The following is an 18264-nucleotide window of genomic DNA, read 5'->3' on the forward strand; positions in this document are numbered from 1 at the left end:
AATACGAATGAATTATAAATAGAAGTTTATTCTTCTTCTGTGAAAATAAGCAAAAAATGTAGAATTAATTTTGTTTAAAAATTAGTTTTTGAAAATATGAATTTTACATTAATGTGATATAACTTTTGACTATATATATTCAATCTCGATTTTTTCAAAAATAAGAACTTAAACAATGAAATTTTATAAATATAAAATAATTATGTTTTATCGATAGTTTACATCTATCCAATCAAAAATTATCAATTTTATTTGTACTTGAAAAGTTTTCAAACTTGATTTTCTCGAAAACAAAGTCTCGAAAAATTATATTTTATATTTTTCCTTTTTATAAAGAATAACTTTTTGGCTAACTTTCTGCATTTTATATATATGTATGTATATATACATACTGATATATTATATGTATTATATTTTATATATATTTATAATAATATTTTATTATTTAATATTATTTACTATTTTCATATGAAGTTTTAATTCATTTAATTTATATTATAAATAGATTATTTATTTGAATGTAAATTTTTTGGACTGCAGTCAAATGCAGATAAACGAGATTTCAAATATTGAATAATATATTATATTATATATGTATCATATTATATACCATATATATATACTAATATAAAATAATCCATAATTCATGGCATAAATAAATTCAGAGAGATTTTGTAGTTTAAAATAGATCATGAAAATCAAGAATAATTGTATAGAATTCGAGTTATCGAATATCGCTTTATTTCGTGTCAGATTTTTGAAATATAAATGAAATTAATTTATTTTTATAGCATGTAAATAAATTGTTGATAAAAGTTATTCTAAATGTGAAAATATGCGAAAAATAAAGAAGACATGTTTTTCCTTTAAAAATTAGTTTTTAGAAAAATTTATAAATATTATCCTTAATTGTATAATATTCAATTTCGATTTTCTTAAAAGGATTAGACAATAAAATTTTATATTTTTCACTTGTTTTCACATTTAGAGTAATTACCTATCGATAATAATATGTATTTAATTGGGAATTTCATTTGTATTTGAAATATTTTATTGAAATATTTTAATTATTATAACATGATTGTAATAACGCCTTAAATAAAACAATTTATTTTATACTTATATTCTATTTTGCCATAACGATTCCCATATCACAAGATTCCAATATAATATCATAATTTTTATGATATTATTGTTATTATTTAAATTAATAAAAATATTATTTGAAAAATCTTAATTGAAAATCTTAATAAAATAAGAAATATATCATATCAAATACTATTACAATTTTGAAAAATAGAAATTCAAAACATTATATGATTAGAAGAAAATTTAATTACATAAATAATAAAAATATGTTTTTGTAATCATACATATTTTTTTAAAAAATAACATATAGTTTTCCAATTAATGTTTTCTTTTTTAAATCAAAAAAATATACAACAAATAATATATAACAATTGTTTTCTAATTTTTCCAAAATTGTTATATAAAATACAAACGTATCCCTCTTATCGCAATTTTGTTCACGAATCGCATCGATATTTGGAAAATAGCGAAGGAAGTAATATGGCCTGTTTCTCATCTTATCCACGTGGATCGTGGACCCCTCCTCTTCCACGGAACTATCACTATCTGAAGATCATCTTTCCGAGTAAAAGCCGCGTGCTAACCGAGTGCGGGCACAGACAGCATCATGAGCTTGGTGAGTACGAAACCACTCATTCACTGTACACCTTTCTTTCAATAAGTTTTCTCTCTTTGTTTCATTATCGTTCTCGTTTATCTCTGCTCATTCATTCTCGCGTACATTTTTCTTTCTTTCTGAATCACAACGGATTTTTAAACGAACTCCTAGTGACAGTGAATTAATCGTACATCTTAACGATAAGTGACAAGTGTCGATCGTTTCTCGAAAAAGCAAGTGAAAAGAGACGATATTTCATTCGAGTTGTGTGCAGAAAAGAAAATCCCCATTTCTCGTTATTTAACGAATTTCATTGATTCTGTCTTAAATCGGCAAGGATTTGTCGCATAGAATTGTTCGAGAAATTATTCAGGATGATGAGAGTAAGTTTTATTTTCTTCTTATTTCTCTTTTATATATATATATTGTTTTGAATTTAAGTTTAAGTAGCTTTTAGAATTTAAAGAAATTTTTTTTTTTTTTTTTTTCTGTGTCATGATGCGTGTAAACTCGTCGACACGATCGAAAGTTACTTGTACCGTGCGACTCAATGCTGGAAAAATTTAGATTTCTAGTTAGAAGAAGTTCCCGATGAGCATTCTGTGCAGGCGACTTTCTTCTCTCCTCTGTTTGTACGCCTCGCGATTCAAATATTCACAGGTGTACACACGCCTCCTGCGTTTCCTACTACACCAGTGTTTAATTCACGAACGTTCTTCTCGTTCGAAATCAATATGACTTTTCCTGATTAAATTATGAATTTTCCATAAAATTAAATTTCGAAAATCTAATTTGAATAAAAAGAATAATCAGTTTTAATTTTTCAAACAAAAAAAGTTTTCAAGTTTTTAAAATATATTTTATTTTTTATTAATTAAAATAATACTGTTCTAAATTATGTATCCTCTATTTTCAAAAACTTTGCCATTTAAAAAGTTTTGCATTAAATAAGACAAAATTTAATTCGTTGATAATTGATTAAAAAAACTATGTATTTTAGAATTTATTAAGATTATTTGATTAATTCTTTACTATAAATTTTAATTTTGATAATTTTAATTTTATATTAAAATTTTATATAAATGAATCTTTATAACTAAAATTATAAGTTAAAATGTATTTATTGGTTTAATATGTACTTTGAAAAGAGATGAGAGGAAATTAATTAAATTATATATAAATTACATATAAAAAGAAATTTCCTACTTTTTATGTCTGTATAAAAAAAACAATTTCTCATTTATTTTAAAATGTTTAAAATTCATGAATTATATTAATGGTAATTTAATTGAGAGAAATTCTGTAGGTATTTTTATTTCTCCAAAGAATTGACATTTTATTCATTTTAAACTGATTAAAATTTGTTACGTGAAAGTATGAAGAATTAAACTTTTTAATATTTAAATTTCCACATGTCACTTTTATTAAGAAAACAGGAATTTGAATTTTATTTTATTTGATTTATATTCATCTTTATTTCTTTTCTTACATCTTTTCTTACATATGTCTTAAAGACCTACATTAATTTAATGAATTCCAATATAAGAAGTTTGACATTTGAATAAATTTTTTCTTATGGATTATTAGTAAATAAGACAATATTAATTAAATGAGATATTTCATGTAGGATTGGACATTATTAATAAAATTAAAAAAATTATAAACATTTACTTCTAAATTTTCTTTCTATATAATATCATTTATATTATATATCATCAAATTTTATAAAAAAAATGAAGTTTTACAAATCATAAATATAAATACTTTAATAATATAAAATATTCGAAGATATTCTACAAATATTTATAAAACATTATTGATCGATAGATATTTCTAAGATATCCATAAGATGTTTACATTAGAATATACATTCTAGTGTATCTAATTAATTTATAAATCATTAGATAAAGATAACTAATTTCTACTAAAATATACGTTTACTTTTTCTATTATACATTCTGTTCGAAGTGTCTTTCAGTTTCTTGTTAACTTTTAGTTTCACTGTCAAATGAGGTTTCTATGGCCAAGAACTTTCTTTCGATCATCACGCCGCTTTCCTCCAACTTTTTCCTACTTATCACCTTATTCTTGTAATAACTGATTGAAACGTATCAAAATTTCATCTCGATAATTATTCTTTTTCCAAAATTTATCTAAAACTTAACCTAGGGATTTAACGAACATTTAGTGACAATTTGACAAAGCTTCGAATTTATAGATATTTCTTTTGAATTAAGATTTGTAAAACACTTATTATTTTTCTATGTTTCTATTTTTTTATAAAAAAATTATTAAAAAATGAAATATTAATTAAAATATAACAGATTTTTATTCACATTTATTAAACATTATAAATTTTTCATATTTCAAATTTTTCAAATTTTTGTTATTTTTATTATTATCTAAATTTTCACAATATAAAAAAAATTTAATACTTTTAGTTTTATACTTATTATAATGCTTAATTCTTTTTATAATGTAATAAAAAATTTTATTTTATTAATCTTTTATCAACCATTATTTCTTAACATTTTATGGATATATTACACTGTTTCGTGAAATAATAATTTTCAATATTTTACAAAACGGTTATTATAATGATTTATCCAAATGAAAGAAAATTTAAATTTTAACTTAAAAAATATTCTTATTTCTCTCATTTTTAAAAAATTAATTGATTGTCCATTAACTAAAGACATTAACTAAATCCATTAACTAAACCATTTATCCTACACTTTATCTATCAATTTTTTAAAAGGAAAATTTATTAAGCGGAACATATTAATTTCTATTTCGAAATTGTTTCGCAAATTTTCAATTTGAACAACCTATTTATTATGTAGTACAAAGACATGCAATATGATTAATTGAAATTGGAATTAATTTCACGCAGACTGACAGAAGCGCGATGTGGATTGAAAATCGTAAAACGAACTTCATTCTGCGAGAAAAATTTGTGAATTTCGCACGAAGACGACTTTCGCGGAGTTAATGACATGAAACTCGAAATATAGATACTTATTATTCATTTATACAAATAATCTATACTTGAAAAGAAATTTAATATCGCGGTTATAATTGCGGTTTTTCTTCTGTTATTTAGTTTCATTTATCGTTTTATTGGAAAACCTGTAAGAGCGTTTCGTTTCTTTTGATCTTGATGATAGATCTATTTCAAGGTAAAATGTTTTATTTTGAAAGTAGAATAGGAAAAAAGTATTTTTGAGGAAAGAAATTATTTAGAAAGGCGATATTTATGATTATAATTTTTTTTTTTAATCTTATATTTTAAAATTTTGTTTTTTTCAATATTGTGAAAAAACTTTTAGAAAAAGAGTATGTTTGAACTAAAAATAATTTTGAAAACCAATATTTTATTTTTACTACAATTTGTGTTAAAAAATTTATTTAAATAAATTTATTTGAAAATTTCAAAGTTTCTATTGAAGCAAGTTTAAGATGAAATAAAATTATGAAAAATGTAAATACTTATATCTAAATGATTTAATTTTAATTCTATTTCAAATTCGAATATTTATTCAAAATAATTATTTCAACTTTTAAAATGGATATTTTTAATATTTGGCTCAATTTCCTAAACTCATTTTCTATTATTTTTAAAGCTATCTCATAAATTTCTTTTTACATAATTTTCTGTTTCAAAATAACTATCAGATCTTTAAATAATATCTTAATAAATATTGTTGAAAATTAGCAACATTTCCCCAAATTTTAAAATTATAATACAAATCTTTGAAATAACTTCAAAAGTTTGATAAAAATTTTCATTTTATTATTTATCATTATTCATAGTCACTTTTACTTTTTCACATCCAACAGAAGTACATAACAAATACTTACTATATACATTTTCTATTAAAAACATATTTTACTTGCAGTTTCATTCATTGTTTAAAAACAAACTATAAATTAACTACGTTTCTCCAACGAAAGACACCATTCATTTTCACCGTCGACAAAAACAAATGGAGATGGATCATTAACCTCTAAAAAATAAAATGTTCGACCGTTAATCCATGCAGTTTCAACGGATAACATAACCACAAAGACTAGATGTACACTATCACATTGTATCTCGAATATAACCACACTGTAAGAGAAAGTAATTATTAAATGATTTATGAAAAATTTTGGGTGTGGATATACTATGCGTCTCGTTTGATCATGGGTTCGTTGAACTTTAAGCAGGTGGCATCTTTTCGATCTTAAGCGAAAAGAAAGTTTTTTCTCCAGCAGATGATGATGCGTGACCCAATCCGAAAGGGAGAGCAGCTTCCGATCATCAGATTAAAAATGTATTTAACAGATCGTTACGAAACAATCAGTTATGGTTTGTAAAATGAATAAATATTTATTCATAAATATTTAAACATTATAATTTATGGAAATTAAAAATTATTATAATTTAGGGAATTTTATGATATAGAGTTTTTTATATTATACTATTTTTAATACTATTATATAGAGAAAAAGAAATAAATTTTTAATGAATATTTGAAGTAATTTAATAATACAGAAATGAATTTTTCATTTTAATAATTTTATTCTTCAGATATTTTTAATTTTATTCTTTTATATATATATTTATATATTTCTATTATAGTATTTTTAAAACTGTTATTCAGGATTATTAGGTATATTAGTAGTAAAAAAAGATTATTTAAAAATTATCTATAAATTTATTAATTTAATGATATATCGAAGTATTTATGCTTTAATACTGAGATAGAAAATGAATTTTTTCATGTTCAAGAAAATAAAAAAGATTGTTTTTGTAAAGAATAATTTTTAATTTTAATAAATAGAAATAATTTTAATAAACTTATTAATCTAATAATATTATCTTTTATGATTGAAATATTTATACTTTATTTTTTATTCTATTTAGCTGTAATATATTAGCAACTATTATATTTTCTGATACGCTAAATTTTAAACAAGATTGTAATGTCGTTGCAATAATTGTTGAATTAATATTATTTTTTATTAGATTAATTTTTAAGAATTGAAATTTATCTTTGATTAATTTATCTAAAATTTTTTAAATTGTGAATTAATATTAGATCAAGAAACAATGATTCTAATATAAAGAAAATTTATATTAATAAAATATTTAAATATATCAGAATTTATAAATATGTGATTCATACACGATCATATCATAATTTCTTAATAAATTATAAAATTATAAAATATATTATAAAATATATAAAATTATAAAATTTTTAATTATGAAAATCTGAAAAATTATCAAACATCAACTTTTAAATTTAACTTTTAAAATTAAAATTTATATAATAATAATTAACCATAATTTACAACCATAATTAAAACTAAACAAGAAAAAAACAATCAAAATGGCTATATCCGAAATTCTATTCTTAAATAACTTCTAATATCCATGAATATTCATTAACTTCTTCAAATCAAACCTCTCATTGACCATTTATATAAAGAAATTTCTTTTTGCTTAAAGTATTATCAATTCCTTTTTTATCCAATATCCAATTCCTTTTTTGTCGGTCCAAAACTTTTTCGATCGCTTTCCATCCTGTAGCATCAGATAGATCAACGACTCCATTCGTATTATGGTAGTTCATTCGGTAAATTGTCCCGAACGAGGACATTTCTTCGGCATCGTTACAAACTTGTCATCCTCGACTTTCACTCGTCGCCCGCGATACAACGCGTAGCAGCGTACATTGCAAACTAATTGCACTTTACTTCATTCTGTCGCATCCCCTCGACGATTGGGACGTATGCATTATTCAACGCCAAGGACTCGGTTGTATAATCGGCGACATTGTCGAAACGTTTCTGCTTTCACGCATGCCAGGATTTCCGCGTTTCTGACTTAGGCCTGCGCGAAATATGAAATAGTGCGTTTATCATCCTGCGTATTTTTTATCTTTTATGGTTGGTGATTCGATAATTACATACATTAGAAAGTAAAAAAGATCAAAATTATATAATTATTTTCTAATAATGAAAAAAGTTTTTTTTCTTTAATAGATTGATTTGCAAAAAAATTATTTTCATAAAATTAATTTTTGAGATGTCAAAAGATTTAATTTTTTAATTAATTTCTTTATTAATATTATTCTTAATTTTTTAATTAATTTTTGTATTTATTATATTGCAATATATTTTCTCTTAGATTTAATTTATAATTAAAAATTCATTGATTATTTTAAAATAAATTAATGTTTTAAAATAAATGTAAATATGTGAATTAAAAATATTATATGAAATAATAAATTTTTCTTTTCAAATTTTCAATTTTTTTAATTATTATTACATAATCAAAAAATTTTAATTAAGAATTTTTACATAATAAAAACAAAATTAATGAAAACAATAATTTTTTTGATAATTTAATTTTAATTTAATTTTTTTGACAATAATAAAGAATACAAATTGAAAGGCATGATACTCCAAATGAATTGCCATGATTATTTTTACTTGAAATTTTCTATCAAAAGTTTTATTGAAAAAATTATTATTTATTTACTTCAATAAATTTAATATATACTTTAATAATAGTAGATAACACAATTTTAATTAAGAAATATTATTTTGATATATTTAAAATAAAAATAAATTAAAAATAGTTTGGAAAATTCTATTTTATTATATAATATTTAATCTTTTGATATTAACTTTATTAGATATATATTGAAATTAATTTCTATTAAATAATTAATTGTAATAAATGAATCATTTTTTATTTTAAATATTATATTTATATTTTATGTATATATATAATAAATATTTTTTATTATAAAATGAAACAAGAAGAAAGATTAAAATTGAAAAATTAGTTGATCAGATTCATATATGAATTGTTATAAAATTACATATGCGAATATAATAATAAATATTGACATAGTATGTTTAATGTTAAATTTCAATGTTGCAATATTTATTTCGAAAGTATACCAAATTCAATATATTTATAAATTCTGTATATCTTATTCAGCATGACTTAAAAATTTTTTTTATTTCAATAAAGATAATAAGATTTCTGATAATTTTTTTTTATATTGCTTTTTAAATTTTAATTCATATTACAAATTAAGTCATTCATTTTACTGAATTGAAATTTAGTTTACACAGATCATTTTGAACAATATGCAGTTTCTTAATTTATTTAATTCATCAAAAGCTATTATGATTATTTTTGCTTAATATAAACGTAAGAAATAATGTTATGGCAAATTAAATAAATAATGTCATAAATAATTTATAACTTGATGTAATAATAATAACTATAATATTTTTAATATTAATAATTAATATTAATAACTAATAAAAACATATGTTTATATCAGTTTCATTTGTTAGGTAACGATATTAGCTTCAACTTTAATGAACTTTAACACATTTAATGACTTTAAACATATCTTAATCCTTAAACTAAACATCCGTGTTTTACTAGGTAATAAATTATAGTAATAAACTTGTCTCAAAGACAAAATATTTGCAATTAAGAGTTAAGCTATTTCTAATCTCGATAAAGTTTTTTTTTAAATGTTTTTTATCAGAAACTTTCATACAATCTTTCATTCATTGCAAAAATAATTCTCAAACATAACATATTTTTAATTATATTAATTTAAATATGTCACTTCAAATTGATATATATATTTTCTTAATCATCTATATATCTATAAATTATGCAAATTACATAATTTGAATTATTCAAATCAGAAGTATATGAAATCTTTTAATTCAAAATTCGATTGCACTCTTAATTTTTATTGCATTTTTTGTTATCATAATATAAAAATTATAACATTTCATAATTGAATTTTTAGGTTATATATAATTTTAGGTCATTATATGTAATTTTTTACGTTATGTAATTTTTCTAATTCGCTAGTAATTTTATTATTTATTTTGTTATATCCCATATACATATATATAGACTCACTTTTACGAGCAATTATTCAATCACCATAACCAATATAATTATTATATCTGTATATTATTTCACTCGTATTAATATTATGCTTATTTATTATAATTCATAATTTATAAAATTTATTCCAATTACATAAGAATTTATGAATAATTAAATAAATAAATCTCATCCGCAATAGAAATTTCGCTTTTCAAACACTCCTACCAAGTATGGTCAAATGCCTCGCCTCACAGATATCCAAACTTGCAGGTGATAAAACTCAAGTTACACGCCTGTGATCGAGCTTTTACGCTCGTCACAACACCGAGGAATGTTCACGGCAAGTTCATGAGCATGCATATCCTCGACACACTACCGAGTGAAAGTGCCGCCTCCGGCATTCTTCTTCCACTTCGTCTTCCTTCATCCGCTTTGGCCAACTACTTACGTGTATAATAAACACGCTATCTCTCACGGTACCTCGCCTCCAATCGACTGCTACTAAGTTCATTAACCATTCGAAGTTCCAGTTTTCGAAAGTTCACGTAGTCCAATTATCGCATAGTCGATGATTATTACCTTTGTGGGTCACGTAATGCGGTTGATTCGGAAGCTATGATTTTTTTTTTTTTTTTTTTCGTTAAAAGAAAAACTTTATGGTCTTTTTGGTGTATTAGATTTAAGAGTAACGGTATATATACACGATGAGACAAGATGGTAAAATATAAAATAATAATACATAAAGATTTTTTATTTTTTATTTTTCGAAAAAAGAAAAGTAATTTTTAAAGAATTCAATGCAATCTACATCGATCATTTATTTAATTAAAGAGGTTTAAAAATTATTTTGAGGTTAAAAAATGTTTTGCTTGAATCGTGTCTAATTATTTTGTCACATTTTCTTCAATGTTAAGTTCGGATTGGAATCGATTTTAATTTCGATTTCAATTTTAATTATGAAAGCGAAGAAAGATGTTATATCGAGAGAATAAGAATGGTGGAAATAGAAAAATTTCTTTTTCAATTTCAACACATTTGAGACTACATATATCAATAGCAAAGTTTTTAAGTAAAAAAAGAATTTCTATATTTTATTATTTTCCGTATTTTTCTAATTTATTACAGCAGATTTTTTTTGATTCTACAATTAAAATTGAAATTGAAATTATTGAAATTCCAATCTGAATCTGATTTGAGAATTTGGTTTAAGAAAATGATAAGACAATTAAATATAATTCAAACAGAACAATTTTTAAATTTTTTTAAATAATTAAATAATCGATATAAATGTTGTCTTGAATTCTTAAAAAATTAATTTGATGAAAAAAAATAAAATTTTAATTAATAAAATAAAATAATAAAAATAAAAATTCGCTATATAAATTTTATGTATTATTATGTTATATTTCTATTAGTCTTTATTTTCTTATTATATCGTGCATATTGTATATTGGAATGAAAGTATAATTTTTATTTGCAATTTATGATTTATAAAAGTAAAGAAAACTTATCTTTCAGTTTCAGTAATATATAATTAATAAAGCTATTAAAATCTGAATTTGTGATATTTTTAAAAAGGAATGCACATATAATAAGAGTGATACAATTGTTAAATAGGAATTTTTTTATCAAGTATACCCATTTTTATCACAATAGAATTAAAATTTTTGAAAAAAAATTTATTTATATTATTTTTTTAATTTAAAACTCAATATACTCATAAGAATTGATCAATTTAATAATTTCACGTAATTCTCACGTAAAAGATATATTTTTTAAAATAGAAAACAGAAATTCACATAAAACTTTCCATTTAAAAACATATACGATAACGATTCGCATACTCGTAAATCCAATATTGCATTTCTATAACTTAATAAAATTTCGAAAACTTTCAGAAATTGATGTGTAATAAAAGTAGATATTATATTTATACTTTCTATTTAACTAATAAAAAACAATTATACAATAATATTCATCTACTCATTTCTTTTTTTCAAGTAAATATTAATCTCATTTTACATAATTTCATTTTCTACATTATTATTACAGAATCGATTTATCATATAAATCAATAATAATTAAATCTGTTTTTAATATTTAAGATTGCAGAAATGTATTTATTTTCTTTTACAACGCGTTTATCTTATTTTATGACAGTTAATAAATTATATAAAAATATATATATAAACATTATATTATGAATCCATAAATTTTATGTTAGAAATTTTCGTCAAAAATCGAAACTTAATTTTTAGATCCGTAAATTTTCAACACTTATTTTTTCCTTTTCTTTTTTTTTTTTTTTTTAATTATTATTATTTTAACAAGAATTAAAATTTTAATTTCTAAAATTTTGCAAACTTATGTTTGCACTTAAGTTCGTATTAGCTAATAGTAGTGATAATAATTTTTTGGTTTCAAAAAAAATTTAACATTAGAATTATTAAATAATAGTTACAAATTTTTTTTATTTTCGCAATTAGAAAAAAAAGTAAATTTATGTATTTAAAATAATAGATTTATATATTTGGTAAAATTAATATTGATTTTTAATTAATAAAAAAAATAGATTTTTAAAATAAAGATGAATTGATTTTTATTTTTTCAAATATATTTTTTCAAATATAGAATTTTGCAAACAACTCTTCTTCGAAGTAATATTTACGTATAAAAATAATATTTTGAATAAATATTTTAATATTCATTCATTCATACAAATATATAATATTTTAAAATAATTACTTTAAATAATAATATTTCGAATAAATAATTTTTAGTTTTAACTGCAATGTAATGTACTAAAATCACACTATATATTATAAAATGTAATAATTTTATATATATATATATATATATATATATATATATACGAATTAAACGTAAGGTTTTTGTCTCTAGTAGTAAAATTTGTTAATATTTCATAAATAATAAATAGTATTTTCAATAATATTTTTCAAATAGTATTTTTTTATATTTTGTCACAAATTATTTCAAATTTTCCTTAGTTCTATTCTTTAGATAAAAATATAATTGTACATATGTACTCTAAATTAAAATACCAAATCATAATACTATATTAATTCTATAATATATTATATATATATTATATATATATATATATATATATACATATATTATTTACATAATATATGGAATATTATAGATAATCTTAATTTTTATTTTTTTCGTTTTTTTTTTTTTAAATCTATTATAACGTGAAAACTATATCAATTATAATAAACCAACACGAGCAAAATTCTAAAAACTTAATTGGATTATTATGATATTTAAATAAATTTATATTGTCAGAATATCGTGAGTTACAAATTATAAAAATTATTCAAAAAGTTATACGAATTATTCCTTATTCTTAGGTTTCGAAAGTTTCGAATCAAAAAACAAAAATTTCAAAAATCTCCTTGAGTTTCGAAGAATTCCAAAGTTGGCATTATTCTTAATTTTGTATCAACAATCCAAAATAGAAACTTCGAGTTTGATGATCGGTAATATACGATTTATTTATCGGCGAAACACGAAACGTTATTTTCTACTTTCTTTCTTTGATCATCATCCTTGCACGATTTTTGACCAACTTTCACATTGGTTGCAAAACGCTGACTAAAAAATATTTTAACGAGTTCCGAAAACCTGTTTCTGCTTTTCATTCATTCAAATATTCCTGATTCCACCATTTTATTAACGTTCCTCTTTAATCATTTCGACGATTAATTTCGTGTTTCTAATTCGATGTTTCTGATTAATTTAAGGATAAATCTAATAAATGAATAAATTATTCAACACATGTTTGTATAGATATTCCATTTATACTGTAGCTATATTTGAGTAAAGATCAATGAAAGGAACATTTTAATGGTATCGAAGATTCGATCATTCGTAGCAATTTGCACGATGATATTGCTTATTTGAAATTCTATTTTTGTCGTAATGGATGAAATTTAAAATGGCTCGAATTGAAAGTTTTAGATTATTGTGATACACGTAAGAAAAATATAAATTATTCAATAGATACTTCATGTTGTAAATGTTCCATTTATATTGCAGCAGCGTTTCTTAATCTTTTGGTAATATATTTGAATTGTATTTTAATTTAAATGTTTATATTAATTCCTTAAGTAATTATGTTGTATATAAATACTTATTTATATGCATTATGAATTATTTCATTTAATATCAGAATAATATAAAGTAATGTAATAAAGATGAAAAATTAATATAATGATGTTTTAATATAATAACAATATTATATGATATAATTTAAGAAAAATTCATATAATTTTTAATGACAAATCTATTTACGAACTGATGCTCAAGGGTTAAGAAACTTGGTAGAAATTTAAGTAGACATAGAATCACACTGTTTATTATATATATTAACATGTGAACTGTTAACTTCAAGTTAATTTCCTGTGAGGAATAGAGGAATCAACAAACTTTCTTGCAATGTATATAAATGTTATTTTTAAAAATAAAAAATCAACATGTTGAGCGTTTGCAGGAGTTTGTTTCATATGATAATGCATTGCAAAAACTGAAGCTAAAATTTTTATTAAAAATTTTTGATACAAAAATAAAAAATACAGCGCATAAAATTAATGAAAAAAAAAAAAAAATAATAATCAGATGTACGAAACGATTATATAATATATTCGTTAATATTAAAAAAATATTTTGATTTACACAATATGAAAATAAAAAAAAATAAAAGTGTAATTAAGAAATATAATAGTAATTATTTTTTTTATAAAAATATAAAAATATAATAATATAAAAAAGATAGTCAACTTAAATTATGCAATTATTAATAAATTATTAATTATTAAAAATATGTGAACATCATCGCATCATAGTTCAAGAATATTTTTTATTGGAATTAAATAAATTTTCTACTTATTAAAGAAGGATATTTATTTAATTCCAAAAAATATTTTTTGGCCATGATGCATATAAAAATATCTATAAAAATATATATACTTAATACATTTTTTAGTTTACAGTAAAAGTTTTTGTACCACATTCTCTACAAAATTTAATATTCTAATCTTTTTCTTTAAATATTAAAATAGAATTAGATAGATCCTATATGGTTTTAACAATATTTTCAAATAAACTAGAATAGTATTTTAGATATAGAATATTTTAAAAATATAATAAATAAAATTGATCATTTTATGAAATAGAAATTAGATGAAAAATATTTTAAGAAAACTCAAAGAATAGAAAATCCAAGATATATTAAAAATTTAACAAATAAATAAAAAAAAATGAAACAACAGCAAAAAATAGCCAAAACTTTAAAATATTAACAATTTGCCAAAATTTCTTTCGAAATTATTTTAAAGTAAAATAAACATTTTTCTTTATCAGAAATTTTTTTTATCATAATAATATATAAGATTATAATTATAATACAAAAAAAAATTTACAACTCAATGTTATAAAACTTCGCATACTTATTTTCACATTATTGAATGATATAGTGCAACTATAAAAATATAACTTCCCAAAAAATATTAATAATAAAGAACAATATTAATAATAATACACTTTAATAAAATAAAATCAATAAAAAAGTAAAATTTCATTTAACAAATGGTATCTATGATGAATACAATTTTCTAAGAAATTCGAATGAAATTTAATAAAAATATTGTGATATCTCATCACACAATGTATCGCGTGGAATTTATCGAATATAATTATTATCATAATTGGAGCTTAACTGGTTCACTCTGATTACTATCGCATGGCAATTAGTCTAATCGGTCACCGTGTCTTTTAATTAGTGCGCGTTATTAATAATTATTGAAAGACATAAGATCTGAGAACGCAATTGTGACGCAACTTAACAATATTTATGTCCAATTGACGATGGCGTTGTCAAATTAATTTTGTTATGTTTCTAAACATAAAATGTCTTCAAGTTAAAAATTTAATTTTCTTATTATAATGAATTTTAATTAAGACGAACTAAATAATTATATAGAATATAGAAAAGCTCGTGAAAAATATATTTTGACATTTTTTTTTTATATATTTTTTATTTATATAATATCTTGTCTCGCGTCTCACATATTGTATGATATATATGTTTCTTGCAAACAAAATTTATATAATTACTGTTTATTTTTTATTTTTTTCTACAACGAATATATTTTTCTTCTTTTTTCGTATTTTATTTCTAAACGTTCCCATTTCTAAAGATATATTTTTATGAGTTATTATATTTCTTAGAATCTTCTCTCTTAAAAAATCTATGATAACTAATTAGAATTCGTTCTTGCAAATAAAATGCCAATCAATATTCACAAATTATCACAGATTATGATTTTTGATTATTTAAATTATCGTAATGGAATAAAAATCTTCATTTTACATAATATAATATTTTTTACAACGAATAACGTAGGACAATGAATTTTTAAATACTTCGTCACATTATATATCGTGAAGTAAGTGTATCCATAAAATTTCATTTATTATTTGAAAAATTAAAAAATTTTTTTATTATTATTAAAATCAGTCTATGACAAAAATGTTTTGAAAAACATAGCTTTAATTAATCTCATAAAAAATTCATTGTTCTAATTCCCCGGTATCAGGAACACCGGATACCGGAAGCACGTTATATCATCATCTTAAGAGCTATTAGAATCACGATACTCTTATGGCTGCCTCTTCTTCTACGTAGATTGTGTACTCGTATCATTAAACCGGAGAAAAGTGCATAAAATTTATCTGGAATCGTGATAATAAGTATTTCACTAATATAGACTTTCGTGTTTGAATGAGGAAGAATAGAAACTTGGAATGGATCGAAGACAAGGAATATTTTATATATATTTTATATTTAATATAATTTTTATAATCCTGAATTATAGTTTTTTTTCTATTGAAAGTAAAATCTTAAATGCTCTTATAATTTAAAGTATAAATTAATATTAATATAAATGTAAATATACGATCATCTTTTTCAGAAGTTTTCAATAAATCTTGAATCTTTTCTTGAATATTATCTATTTTTAATTTTTTTTCTTATACTGATTGTAGTAATAATTGATGAGTAATTTTTTCTTCGTGGTACGACATGAAGAGTAAAAATCTGAAAATAAACACAAAAATTGACAAAAATGTCAGTCAAGTTATAAACAATTTAAGTTTGTTAACATTTTTATATATCAATTTTTGTATTAGTTTCAATTTCTGCATAAATATATTAACACTCTGTATAATTCACCAATGTTTTTATTAAGTTTTAGAATTTATTTTTTTTCAAATATCTATTTAAATTATTTAATTGCTGCTATTAGGATGATTAATAATATAATTTATATTGAATTTATATAATATTTTATATATATATATTTATATAATAATTTATACAAAGTTATATCTAAAGGATGTTTAATGCAATGAAATATCTTTTAAGAGAAGATCATATATAAAGATTTTATGAAACTTAACTTGTTTTTTAAAAAACTTTTTTAAAAAACTATTATGATTTATAATGCATTAAACGATGTAGTTTATTATTTTCTACAAAAAAATATTAAGTTTTTTTATCAAAAAATTATTAGAGTTATTATTTGAAATTTATAAAACTTGAAAAACAAGAAACACATAAAGCAATATGCAATATTATCGATTTGCTTCCGCTATTAAAAGGTTATAAACATTTTTATTTCATATTTAAATAATAAAAAATAGGAATAAAATTTGAAATTATTATTTGTATCATTTATTTTTCTTAAAAGAATTGAAAAATATTTTCTATAAAGAAAACTTTATATATTTGAAAATATAGATAATTGTATATATTACAGACTTGTAATATTTTATAACATTATAAAATTATATATATTTTTTAACATCATATTCAAAAATAAATATAAAATTTTAAATTATTATTGACAACAATTCTTTTTTTTCTACAATTAGTATAGTTGATTAAAGAACTGAAATATTTTAAAATATTAATAACACTAGAATTACCAAATCCAAATAATAAATTTCAGATATTTTGTTTTGCAATTATTTAAAACATATAAATATTTTTGGAAAAATTAATATCATATTATATAATAAAATATATATAAAATATTCTATTAAAAAATAATTATAACAATATACTTATTTACTTTTATCATATCATTTTAAATATAATTATTTAAAATTTTATTATATTTATATTTAACAATATTTTTTATAGGATATGAAATATTTTTATACACAAATATTTTGATTATAGACAAATTAATTATTCTAACATAAATAATTATGAATCTTTTTTATTTAGAACAAAATCTTATATAAAAATAATATTCTGAAAAATTGATCATTGATAATTTCGTTTTTCTCACGAATAATCATTGACAATTAATGATCATTGTTGTTTCAAGGAGAACATTGATCTTTTAGTGTGTCATTGTTATTTTCTAATAAACTTCTAACTTATTCGCTCGGTGAGGAGAAATTCACGGTAAATTCGTTCACATGCGAAGAAACGATGAATCGTCTTCTGGAAAATCGGCTCGTAGAAAGCCGATTGTCAATGAAGATGTCGCACGCGTGGCCGTAAAGTAATTTAATTCTTCCTTTACGAGCTCGTTTTCGTGCACGAGGAAGATAAGGA

The 18264-nt window shown here is 20.9% G+C and overlaps 1 protein-coding gene across 1 annotated transcript in view; it reads left to right on the forward strand.

Moving 5' to 3' along the window:
- Nucleotides 1–1665: 1665 nt before the first annotated feature.
- LOC105735665 (uncharacterized) overlaps nt 1666–18264 on the forward strand; it is a 36596-nt gene continuing 19997 nt past the window's right edge. The window contains exon 1 of the mRNA XM_086911677.1: nt 1666–2070. Within this exon, the coding sequence (XP_086767803.1) occupies nt 2062–2070 (9 nt within the window). The 5' untranslated portion in view covers nt 1666–2061. The remainder of the gene's footprint in view (nt 2071–18264) is intronic.

The sequence above is a fragment of the Apis florea genome, unplaced genomic scaffold, assembly GCF_048593485.1.
Source record: "Apis florea isolate Af1SG1 unplaced genomic scaffold, ASM4859348v1 contig_1789_pilon, whole genome shotgun sequence".
NCBI lineage: Eukaryota > Metazoa > Arthropoda > Insecta > Hymenoptera > Apidae > Apis > Apis florea.